Source organism: Budorcas taxicolor, chromosome 3 (assembly GCF_023091745.1).
Source record: "Budorcas taxicolor isolate Tak-1 chromosome 3, Takin1.1, whole genome shotgun sequence".
Classification (NCBI taxonomy): domain Eukaryota; kingdom Metazoa; phylum Chordata; class Mammalia; order Artiodactyla; family Bovidae; genus Budorcas; species Budorcas taxicolor.
In genome coordinates, this window is record NC_068912.1 from 33,687,156 (window position 1) to 33,699,126 (window position 11,971).

General features: G+C 55.8%; 1 protein-coding gene across 1 annotated transcript; it reads right to left on the reverse strand.

Annotated features, from left to right (window-relative positions):
• Positions 1–4,878: 4,878 nt before the first annotated feature.
• Positions 4,879–5,375, reverse strand: UBL4B (ubiquitin like 4B). Its single transcript, XM_052638296.1, is given in 2 exon segments — positions 4,879–5,141; positions 5,144–5,375. Coding segments are annotated over 2 exon segments (495 nt in total).
• Positions 5,376–11,971: the final 6,596 nt, after the last annotated feature.

Sequence of the window (11,971 nt, forward strand, 5' to 3'; positions counted from 1 at the left end):
AGGGAGCCGCCTGATCACCATGATGGGAAGTGCACTTGGAGGCCGCGGAGAGCAAGGAGGTAGAAGCGTTCTGGGAGCCTGGGCTTCCTGCCGGCTCCTTGGGTTGCAGTCTGTTCCTGAGGGGGATTTACAGTCCTGGAGCCCACAGGAATCAAGCCGCCCTCAGAGAGGGACGCAGAGCTGAAGGAGAACGAGGGTGCCAGTACAGTCGGACTGGCCCAGACAGAGCTGTGAGGGGAAGCATGGGGACCCAGCACCCAACCCGCTGGCCACAGTGCCTGTGAGAGGCAGCTTGCCACCTCGGCCAACACTGCCTGACCGCCTGCCTGGGCAGTTCTGCCGTCCTGGCAGCACGTCCATCTTCGAGCAAGGCTGTTCGTGGCAACGCTGTATGTGCGAATCCTTGTGCCCTTTCTCTGGATGTGTGTCTGTTTGGGGGTTTACATCAGCAAGAAAGGTGCGTGCATGCAATGAGGCCGTTTCCCATCGTGCTCGAGTACCGGCTGGACAGCTATGTCTATGAATTTGTATCACACCTGTGCACAGGTAGGGTGGAGGGCAGGGACATCATCAAAGGCAGAGGGTTCTGGGTCCTTGTCCACGCCTGTCTAATGGGTGAGTCAGTAGATACAAGAATACAAGAGAGAGGACACAGGAGGACAGGGAGAAGGGCTGGGGTTTAATAGAAGGGTGAGTATGGATGAAATGGATGGGAGGAAAGAGAAGCTGGGCAGGGGTGGATGGAAAGAGACTTAAAGATTAGAGGGAGAGCCAAAAAGCACCCAGATGTCCACACAACACAGCCAACTCGGCCCCGAGTGTGGTCACGAACAGGAGGGAAAGGGTGGAAAAGAGGTACAGGAAGAAAAGCAGAAAGGACAAGAGAGGAGGGAGGCAACCCGAGAGGGAGGAGCAGGGTGAGGCAGCCAGTGGGAACATCATCTGCTCCAGGAGCCCGGGACCTGGCTCTGCAGCTTTCTCACCTCAGCCATCTCCACCAGCTAGAGCTGGCTCAGCAGCTGGACCTGAGCGCAAGGCAGCCTGCCCTCTGGCCACGCCACAACCACCCAGGCCCAGCTCAGAGCCCAGAGAGAGTGATCCAGGCCTGGGCTGGGTGAGAAGCAAGCTTGCCGCCTTGGAGAGTTCACACAGAGAAAGGAGTCTCTGCCCTCAGACATAAGTGGGCTGATGTCAATACAAGTGTGGAGCACCTCTGCAAGGCCCAGCTGCTGCCCAGCACACAAGTATGTGCACCCACATGGCCATCTCCATGTTCCTACACGTCCTGTGAGCACCTGGGTCCTGACCATATACGGCATCGCTTGGATAGCGCAAAGCTGGTCCAGGCCACCTCTTCCTGCAGCCCTAGGAATTCCTAGGTTCAGCGCTGCAAAGTCGTCTCTTTCCATCCTTGCATTTGCTATGAGGGATCTTCTGGCTGGACTGCCTGGGCTCCAGCAGCCTGAACTCCAAAAGGCCAGGTGTGAACCCAGACACTGCGAGGGGAACAGAGCCTAAAGCTCATTTCTGCAAACCTGGTTCTGCCACTACAGACCACGCCCTATGGGTGTGAGGTGTTGAGGGGGTGTCTGTGTGTTTGCCAGGGTGCTCCTTGGGTATGTCACATGACTCTGGGTATCATGGGGCACCCAGCCAGGTCAGATGCTGGCTGTGCTGAGCCAAGCAACAGTTCTCCAAGTGTGATGTGTAGACCCCTGAGTGTCAGGAAAAGTCCTTGAGGTTTCCTTCAACTTTTCCCCTTTCCTTTCCTCCACTGGTGTCTGGCCCTTTGTGAGATCCCCTTTCTCTGAATGTGGGCAAGACCCGTGACTTGGTTCTACTGTAGCATCAAGCATCCAACGTCTCTGGAGCTCTGGGAACACTGTAAGCCTTCTCCTTCACCAACATCTACAAGAATGTTCATCCTGACAGACTGTTCCCTGCCCTACCACTCAGGGCTAAGGGTAAAAATCATACCGCCAGTTACACGCACATCCCCACCTCTCAATCCTGGGCTAAGTGGCAGGGCTTCCCTGAGCCCCTCTGCTGCACCAAGCAACCAGGGACAGTAGGGGGCGCACTTCTCCCTACACTGTCTTCTCAGGGAGCCCAACCTAGGTCCCCAGCACAAAGCATAGCCCATGCTTAGACCACCATCAACCTGTATTCATCAAAGAATAAAGGACTTATGAAATAGCACATGAACCAGGGTGCGGTTCCTGTTTCCATCAGAAAGACGATTTCGCCAGGGACCAGGGGATAGAGGCTGTTGGCCTGTGGTGATGCAGGAAGGAGCTTGGAGGAGAAGACAGATTTCTATGTGGCTGAGAACACAAAGCTGGAAACCTAGACGCTGTGGCTGCCCTGAGATGACTCCTACTTGAGCAAAGCGGTTACCTCTAAAGGGATCTGTGTGTCCTTCCTTTTGTGGCAGGAGAGAGATGCTGTGGGGAAGTGGCAGGGCTACATGCCCAGGGCTGCAGTTTAAGAAGAGTGCCCTCTCCCATTCCCACGGTTCCTCAGATGGTGACAGCAGAGGAGGGAGCCTTTGCTGGCACAGGTTCCAATTCACCTTTGAAATGAGGTGAAACTGAGACAAGGAAGGACCTCCAGGACAAGATAGGAGCCAAGTTTCTCCACACAGGGAGGATTCTAACCCACTGCAGGAGTGTGAGCGGCCCCTCTGCCCCCAGCCTCCCAATATTCCCTGATACCTGAAGTTCATCCATTAGGGGACAAACCCCACAGTAGGAAATGCAGCATTGAATAAAATATCCCTGCGAGAGGGAACAGAGGCAAGTTCTTGCTCAGTTCCACGAGGCAGTGCATTCTCCCCTGGGCTCAGCTTTGTGGGGAGGGCTGGGAGCAGAGCCCTCCAGAAGGATGGAGTCAGAATTGGGAGACCATCACAGGAACAACTCTCCTTCCTCCCATGTGGGACCTGGAGTCCCTCCTCCGCAGAGCTCGGGACTAGCAGCAGAGGTGGCTGCTCCCAGCCAGCCCCAACTGTCCCACTAACCAGGTAGACAACAAAGCCGTCCCCCATCCCCTCATGCCAGCTCCTCTTGGCAAAAGGAATAAAACAACCCACTTATTTTTATCACTCCCAGATTTCCCAGGAAATGGTCTATTAGCTCCCCTAATGTAAAGATACTAGGCTTGTCCCCCTCCATACACGGCACAGCCCAGCATGAACATACTTGAAGCTCCATCAGGAGGTCTCTTCTGCAGAAGATGGGGTACCTGGGAGCAGGACCTAGAGAGGAGCCAGAAGCTGGGGTTCCCCCGCCCCCCAATGGCAGAGACACAGTTTCAGGAGTCTCTCCCTGCGCTGTAGCTGACCCCCCCCTACTCTCAATTGTAATCTTCAACACCTATGAGGTAAGTAAACACTACTATAACATACCCCAACTAATAGGATGCAGGGGCCCCATAAGCCAAGGACAGGATGCTTCCCAGGGACCTGTGTATTTGTGACCCCATGGACTTAGCCCACCAGGCTCCTCTGTCCATGGGATTCTCGAGGCAAGAATACTGGAGTGGGTTGCCAAGCCCTCCTCCACAGGATCTTCCTGACCCAGGGGCTGAACTCGTGTCTCTTATGTCTCCTGCGCTGGCAGGCAGGTTCTTTACCACTAGCGCCACCTGGGAAGCCCTGGAACTTGGGTGCCTCCAGTTCCTCTCTAGACTGCGCTTCATCCATTTCCCTTCTTCTCCACAGACCCGCTGCGGTAACAGCACTGCCAGGACTTCAGAGCACCAGGCTCTCAGTGAGTCCCCCGCCCTCTCACACACGGGCTGTAGGAGCTCCTCAGCCCTTGGCGAGGGCCATTCTCACACAAGAAGAGAAAGGGGCCTGGCTTTCCTATAGTCTGTGAGGACTGCGCCCTGCAAGGTGGTGGCTGGCGCCTGGGCATGTAGTCACACGGGCTGCACTCTGGTTTTATGTTGCTGCTTTACTTGTCACACATATGACCTCTCTCTCCTGCCGAAGCCGCATGCTCTCTGAGAGCAAGGGCCCTGACTGGTACTCTCTCTGCTCCCAGGAAGCAGTGATGGGCAGGAAATGGGGGCTCAGTGAGCCCCAGTGATTGATGAGATTTGGGGCAGGCCACAGGGGGGTGCGGCCCTGTGCTGCTCATGCTGACCACAGTGAGTGTGCAGCAAAGCAAACTGCCTTTTCAGCCTAAGCCTCGGCTTCCTGCTCTCCCGTGTGTGTGTGTGTGTGTGTGTGTGTGCGCCCCTGAGAACGCCAGGCCTGCACACAGAAGCCCTCCCCCAACTCCTACCTCTGCTGCCCCTGCCCCTTACACTGTGGAAGCACGAGCAGGCAGAAAGTAGGGACAGCCTCTCTCAGAGGGCAAGGACCAGCTGCCGGGCACTCCTCTCCCCTTGGCCATCAGAGGTCTGGGGGTGGGCTCCACGGCCTCGGGATGGAAGAAATGAACTCACATTATCTGTCTTTCTGCCCCCAAGGAGAAAGACAGTCTGTCTAGAGACACAGAGACTCTGAGCCAGGAGGTGTGCTGACAGCCTGGGCTGTTGCTGGGCAAGCAGGGGCAAAGCCGCCCAGCCCAGGAGGAGCTGTCCCGCCAGAGGGGCAGAGGGTGGGGGCAGCCTGTGACCACCCCTTTTTGGCTGCCCATGGAGCGACCAGAGCTGCTTCTAGTGGTGGGGAGGGAATCCCTCCGGGTTTCAGGGGGGAACCAACAGGCCCAAGAGAGGAGATAAAGGTCCCAAAATCCCTCCAGTTGCTTTGAAATTTCGAAAAGGGGTGAAGATGCATCTATGTCAGCAAGAACTTGTGGGGAGTCACTGGGGAAAACTTAAGGATGAGGCGGGATGAATTTGAGCGTGCAAACGAGCAGGATGGCTGGTTTACTGAGCAGCCTCCTTTTCCTCCTCCTTATCGGGACTCAGAGCCTCAGGCTTCCTCTCCCCAGCGGGCTCTGCGAGCGGCTCCTTGGTCAGGAGGTGCCGCGCCAGCTGCTCCAGGTCCCCCAGGCTTATCCTCTGCAGGCGCTCCTCGTGCTCCCGCCTCAGCAGCTGCAGCACTGCCTCAGTGTCCTGGGGCCCAAGGTGTTTGGGCAGGACCTGGCCCACGTGCTGCCACAGGGGCTGGGGCTGGCGGGTGTCCTCAGCGCCGGCTTCTCCAGGGGCCGCATGACCACGCTGATGGAGGTGTTGGGCCCAATGCGGGAGTCGGATAGCCGCTTGTCATCTGCCAGCAGCTGGCTGCGGAAGAGCAGGTGCTGCTGCTCCTCTGGCACGTGCAGCCGCTCGGACTCCAGCTTCTTCAGCATGGCCATGCCCTCCTGTCCTGACACCGTCAGGCTACATCTCCGGCCCAGGAGCAGCTTGACTGTGAGGATCATAGGGCTGCCAGCAGATTCAGGAGGGATCCATCCTCTGGCGGCCACCCTGAGGGTGAAGGGGTTCTGTAGAAGAAGGTTTACGTGTGTGGCTTCTGCTTATCAACGGAGGGCAGTGGTCCCTGGAGGCCGAGGGCCAGGCCCAAGGGGACAGCCATTGGCTGATGCGTGGTGATGTCACAATGCCGCTTATCAGAGGGCTCATTTCCAGAGTGGGACTTTAGGGAAATGAGAGGGGCATTTGGGACACAGAACATTCCTTCCTCCTTTAGAGGAGAAATGAGGGGAGAAGAGGCGAAAAAAGGAGGGTTGGGAAAGCGAACATAGGACTAGGAGAAAGGAGAGAGCAGGAGGGTGAGACAGGAGGGCCCAAAGGACAGGGCGGCAGAAGGAAACACGTCCATGTTGCCTCATTCAGCACTGTTTCATGCCCTTTCTACCGGCACCCATCCCCAAGGAGAGATCATTATCATGATAGATACTTCCTGCTCTAATTTATCAAGGGTCCTCCTTCTGTCACACACTGGACGTGCTCTCTTGGATCGGGTTTCCCAGACACAGAGACAGGGATTCTCAAGCACATACATGGTTGGGAGGTAACCCCAGGATGCTCTTGTAAGCAGGAGCGAGGAAGCAAGACAGATAAGCGTGGGCAGCCCACACTGCATCAGTGAGCAGATGGCCTTTGTGGTCAACTAGGAGCTCTTAGTCCCACTGGGCACTTTGGGAGGCCACATGGAATACACCAGCCGTGCTGTCGGGGAGGTAAAGAAGCTGGATCAGTGTGCTCTCAGTCCTGCCTTTGGTCAGTGGGGTGCTAACTTAGTACCTGTGGTCTGAATGCGTGCAGAGCCAGCTCCAGTGACCAAAGACGACCCTTAGGCAGAGACTTGCAGGAGCTGGCAGTAACTAACTCCCTCCACTCCCATCTCACCCCCATCCCCTACTCACAAATAATTCTCTCTTGGCTCAGTTAAAGCCCACTCAACCAAAAGAATCAGACGACCTGAGGGAGGCGCCAGGACATAGAAGTTGCTGTAAAACCTGGTGATGGCGGCTAGCCGCTCCCACCCCAGGGTCAGACCACCTGGGATGATACACTCTCCTCTCATGGGTTGAGACAAGATAAAACCCTAGAACCTAAAAAAAAAAAATCCCTTGTGACCTTTGAATTCCAGAGCCAGCTAACCCCACCCAGGCCCAGCCCATTTTGCAGAAATGAATATGCTGGAACCCATCTTAAGCAACGGAGAGCGCCGAGGGGCTCAGGCTGGGCCGCCGGCAGCGTCTGCTGCAAGGCCCGACCTTAGTGAATCCTCCTGCCCTCTGGGGCAGGTACTGTCCTCCACCTGCCAGAGGAGACGGTGGGGCTGCTTACTGTCACCGCCACTGGGCAGCACGCGAGTTTGGCTTCCTGCGACATCTGCTCGGTGCCCTCTGTGTGCCCAAGGGTGCCCGGGCCTCTGAGGCCAATAAGGAAGAACAAGCTGGGGCCTCTGGTGTTAGCAACTTCTGTGGCCTCGGTAGTTTTCTGCTCAACTTGAAGGTCTCCTGGGCTGAGCCCTGTGAATGTGCTAACACATTTAAGTCCATGGGGGAGGCAATGGGTGCACTTTGGAAATGAGTGAGCATGGAGGCCTGGCTGACGTCCTGCAGCTGGTGGGGAATATTGTCAGGGGTGCTCTCACTTCTCCCTGACGCTATGTGCTCCATGGCTGCTCCCGGCAAGAACCTGTTCCTTCCTCTCCTCCCCTCTTCTTCCCCATTGCCTTCCTCTCCCTGGGGCCTGGGCTACACTTGATTGAGACTGTCGCCAACAGCCCTGGACTTTCCAGACCTCACCCTTCCACAGCACTGGGCTGACTCCCTACCCAGGTTGTGCCTGCCTCCACCCCCTCCTCTGACTCTGGCAGCCTTGGACGGCAGAAGAAAACACCCATGAAAGCCACCGACTCAGCTACCCTCTTCCTTCCTCCAAACCCATGTTCTCACCTCCGGCAGGTAACCAAATTCTAGTCCATCAAGAAACTAAGCTAAAAATTCAGGAATCTTACCCCAAGAATGAATGGCCCCGAGGGGGCGGGACTGGAAGGAAGAGACGCACTATGAATTCTGAGCCACTGGCTGGAAGAAAGTGAGGGTCTGAAGTGGGCTGGGATTGGTGGAGATGCAAAAGTGGGGTAGATTTTGGATTTTGTCCCAAGGAAGAATAGAAATAATAAGAGGGCTCCTGTGGTTGGGAGAGGAGAAGAGGAGGGAGGTGGGGAAGGGGCAGCTGACTGGGTGGCACTCTTCTGAGTGACACCATCTGGTTTCACCCTTTTGCTTTTGGAATCAAACCTAGCTCCTCAGCCTGGCATCCAAGGGCATCATGACCTGGCTCTGCTTCCCCTCAGCCTTCCCCGCTTGGCATCCTCCACTCCAGCCACACCCACCAGCCTTTTCCTCTACTTAACCTGTTTCATTAGAATGCTTCAGCTCATCCTTCTAAATGCTGGTTAAAAACCTCTTCCTCCATGAAGCCTTCCCTACTTTCCCCAGTCCTAGGTGAAGGTAATCCCACCTGCCTCTGTGCAGCCATTACCCTCCTTGAGCATTACTTGTGTTGATACATGTCTGTGTCTCCCTCTCTGACTCTCAGTGGCAGAGAATGAGTCTCATCTGTTTCTGTAACCCTGCCTCCAGCACACAAAGACTGGTACACAGAAGGCCTCACATGAACGTTTGTTGAATGAAGATGATAAATTTCAACACGCTGAGCTATGCAGGCGGATGCAAGGTCCAGAACAGCAGGCTGTGGAAGCAAATGAACCTGCTTGCAGCCTCTCCATCTCCCCCAGAGAAATGAAAATCCAAAATTACATAAAAAAATAAGTCGGAAAGTGATTGCAGTCTTTACCAAAGGATCTTCTATAGTACTCTTTAAACAGCCACCTCCCTTGGTGCATTTGAAATAAGATAGAAACTGCAGATGTTCATACAGTGCATGTGGGCCCCGTGGACTCCACGATGGAAGGACATCTGTCTTGCTGAGGGAGCTGAGGATGGATGAGGTTTCTCCTTGGCCATCTGAGAGTTCCCAGCCTCTGGAAGGAAGGACCCTGTGATGGACAAACCATGAGACGGACAAGGTTCTGGTGGGGGGAGCTACTGTGAAAGATGCCCAGAGCAGAGCTAACCTAGAAAGGCTTCCTGGGGGCAAGGTTTAAGTCATCTTCTGCTGAAGATGGAAGGAAAAGTGAAATGGGGAGGGGAGTGGCCTGCAATCTCTCTCCCAGGCTATGGAATTTATGAGGAAAGAGTAGGGGCCCGAGTCCTGGGCTTGGAGGAAGAAGAGAACCAGCTACCTGCCTCAGCCAGACCTCCTGGACTTGCCCCAGCCACTGGGGAAGAAAGGTTGGGCCTGGGCTTCTAGAAACAGGTGAGACCACAGCTCAGGCTCTGGCTCCTCAAAGCTAGTGGCCACTTGCAGACTGGCACCTCTGTGACCAAGGGTTCAAGGGCCAGAGCTGCTGGATCACATAAAGCCACTTCCTGATCTACAGAGTCCCAGTGTGCTAGGGGGCCATAACGATAGAAGCCTTAGAATTAGCATGTCCCCATTAGGAGAGATGGTCACCACTGACCCCTGCCTCTGTGTTGGAGCCCCCATTGCCCTCCCCAGCGAGGGTAATGGAGGAACCTTGTTGGGCCCTCAAATCATATTTGGAGCTTGGAAATTTACTAATTTTTTCCCAGGCGATTGCTTGTCTTCATTATGCAATTAGCATGAGAAAATGCAGTTGTGTAATTGGAGCAGGCAATCAGACAACGATTACCATAATTAGAAAGGAAGATTAGTGGGAATGAGTGTGCTTTGTGACTTGAGGGAAAGGAACAAACGTGTACAGAGAGAACGCTGGTCAGTGGTGGGTCCCAGCCCCTCTGACAAACAACTTGAAGTGCAATCGTGTCACAGGGAAACCAACATAAAGTCTTCAGGAGAGGAGGAGCGGGAGGGAGAACACTTGGGTGCCTGGAGCCCTTCATGTAGGACTCTGGGACATTGGCACACAAGGGCTTGAACTCCGTAGGATAAAAGCCAAGGGTCCAGCGGCCAGCCTAGGGCCACCTTGAGCAGCCTGCTCTTTGAACCTCATTTGCTTCCTCTAATGCCTCCCCTCCCTTGTGACGGTCTCAAGAGAGAGGTCATGCCCCCAGGACCCTGCACAGTGCCTGACCCATAAAGACATTCAGTGTGTATTTATAAAAACTTGGAAATGTGACCCGTCACCCCCAACTGTCAGGGGAAGACCCCATTGCATGAAGCTACATGCCCACGTGTGATGCCCCACACGCGGGCTGAGCCCTCCTACAGCAGCCTCTGCAGACCCAGCAGACCAAGGGCAGAGAGGGGCCAGGAGATGCTGGCTGACAGCTGGCAGTGGCGGTGCCCTGAGCTTTGCCAAATCTACAACCACTGACTGGGGCTGGTCAAAAGGCTCATGAGCAAGGGACATTATGCCTCTGCCCACCTCACTCTCCGGGTAAGTTATCAAGTTATGATTAGACTTTAGAAATGTCAGGCTGGCCTTCCAGGGGAGATGGGGCGGCGGGGGGTGGGGGTGGGGGTGGGGGATGCTAGCTGGAGGAGGACTGAGAGATACTGAGAAACGGGGGGATGGAGACAAAGCAAGCAGAAGAAAGTGGAGAGAGGAGGGGGTGGAGAACGCGCGGGCTGAGCACAGACCATGCTCAGAAAGGAGAGGAGTCCTGAGGGAAAAGAGGAGTGAGGGGCAGGCAGAGGAGCTGTGCAGAGGCGGCAGGGAGAAGGGACAAAGGGACGTCTATGCCAGGCAAGGAAGGAGGGGCAGAAGGAGAAACAGGAAGGAATTGTTACTGCAAAAAAAGGACAATGAATACCTCTGCAGGTCTCTCTGCTGAGAACAGTGTCCCTCTTCCCCTCTCCTTATAGTCTGGAAATGGCTCACAGGAAAAACTCTAGCAGAGAAAGTGGAGTCCAGACTTGGAGAGCCTGAAGTCCTGGTTCCAGCAGCCCCTGCCTCCTCCATCCCAGGCAGCCTCACCTTCAGCACTTCCTGAGCACACATGCAGCGCTCTGCACGGCCCGCAGGAGAGAGAGCTGACCAGCAGGCAGGCAGAACACAGGCCAGTCCCCAGACACAGCCCCGCGTTGAACCTGCCCTCAGGCCACCACTGTGGAGTCTGTTCCCCTGCCTGTAGCAGTGATCAGGTAACCCCTGCCCCTTTGAGGAGGGGTCTCCCAGAGCTGCTCCGGCCAGGCCAGTGAGGGCTCGCCTGGGACCAAGCAGGCAGCTCTTTAGGTGGCCCAGTCCTTGAGTGCTCTCCAAGAAGCCTGTCATGCAGGTGTTCCGTAGGTAAGTGAGGCCCATGATTTGTCCCTCATCCGCTGGTTGGCACTGGCTGTCTCAGCAGCCATACCCAAGTGGTCTGTGGCTGCTCCAGTGGGGACCCAAAGCCCCCTGACGCTGTTTTAGGGGCCAAGACTGAGGCAGATAGGCCCAAGCAGGCAGGGAGAGGGAGCTGGAGCAGATGGAGGGCAGGGGATCGCAGCGGGCCTTGGGAACCCAGGGGATGTAGCTGCAGCTTCTGTGGGCTGCCAAGCCTCTCTCCAGGCCTCTGTCCTTGCACCCTACAACTTAGGTCCTGCCCTGCACTGCTGGCCTGCCGCCCTGGAGATGTCACACTGGCTGGGAGCCCCTCAGAAGCCCAGTGCAGCGCATACATCATCCCACTCAGACTCACACCTTCTGGAAACCCTTGTGGGGCTGCAGCCTACTGTGACCACTAGATGTCACTGGCGACCTCCCTGGCCAGCTCCAGCAGTCCTAACCAACCATACCTAGGGCCTCCACCCTCTCTGGGCCTGGGCACACAGTCCTGGGACAGGGTCCAGAGCCTCAAGTGGAGATGAGCCCTGTCCTCCTGCAGATGGCAGTCACCCCTCTTCCACCCTCAGGGGTCATGCTCTGGGTAGCTATTCTCCGGGCACAAACATCGGTGCTCACCCTGAGCTGGGCACTGTGCCAGGTGCTGAAGCAGGGAGAGAGGATAGAAAGACATGTCCCTGTGTGGAAGATGCATACAGAGAGACCTGTCATTTTAGCACTGGGCATAAACGTGACCATGGAGAGGAAGGAACTCGCAACTCCACCAGGAGGGAGGTCTAGGTCAGAGAAGCTTCATCGGGGAGGGCGCTTGGTGTGTCTGAAGGGGGAGCAGCTTGACTGAGAGCCCGGCAGGCACAAGCCTGTGTGTAAGAATGTGGGACTCACTCTAGCTGAAGTGGGTATGAGTGGGGTGGGTAGGGGGCGAGAGATGGGGCAGAATAACTGGGCAGGGGCCAGTCACCTTTACGCAAGAATTCTTGACTGCGGCCAAAACTGAATTATCCACGTCACGCCCTAAATCCTTGCAGTGCATGTAGGCGCCCCAGAGGAGCAGCCCTCAGCTATTGCTCACTGTTATACACACACACACACATACACACATACACACACACACACTGCCAACCTAAGCTGGGGTCCGCAAAGGGCTTCTTTCCCACACCATCTCTGCTCTACCAGGGCTGTAGGAAT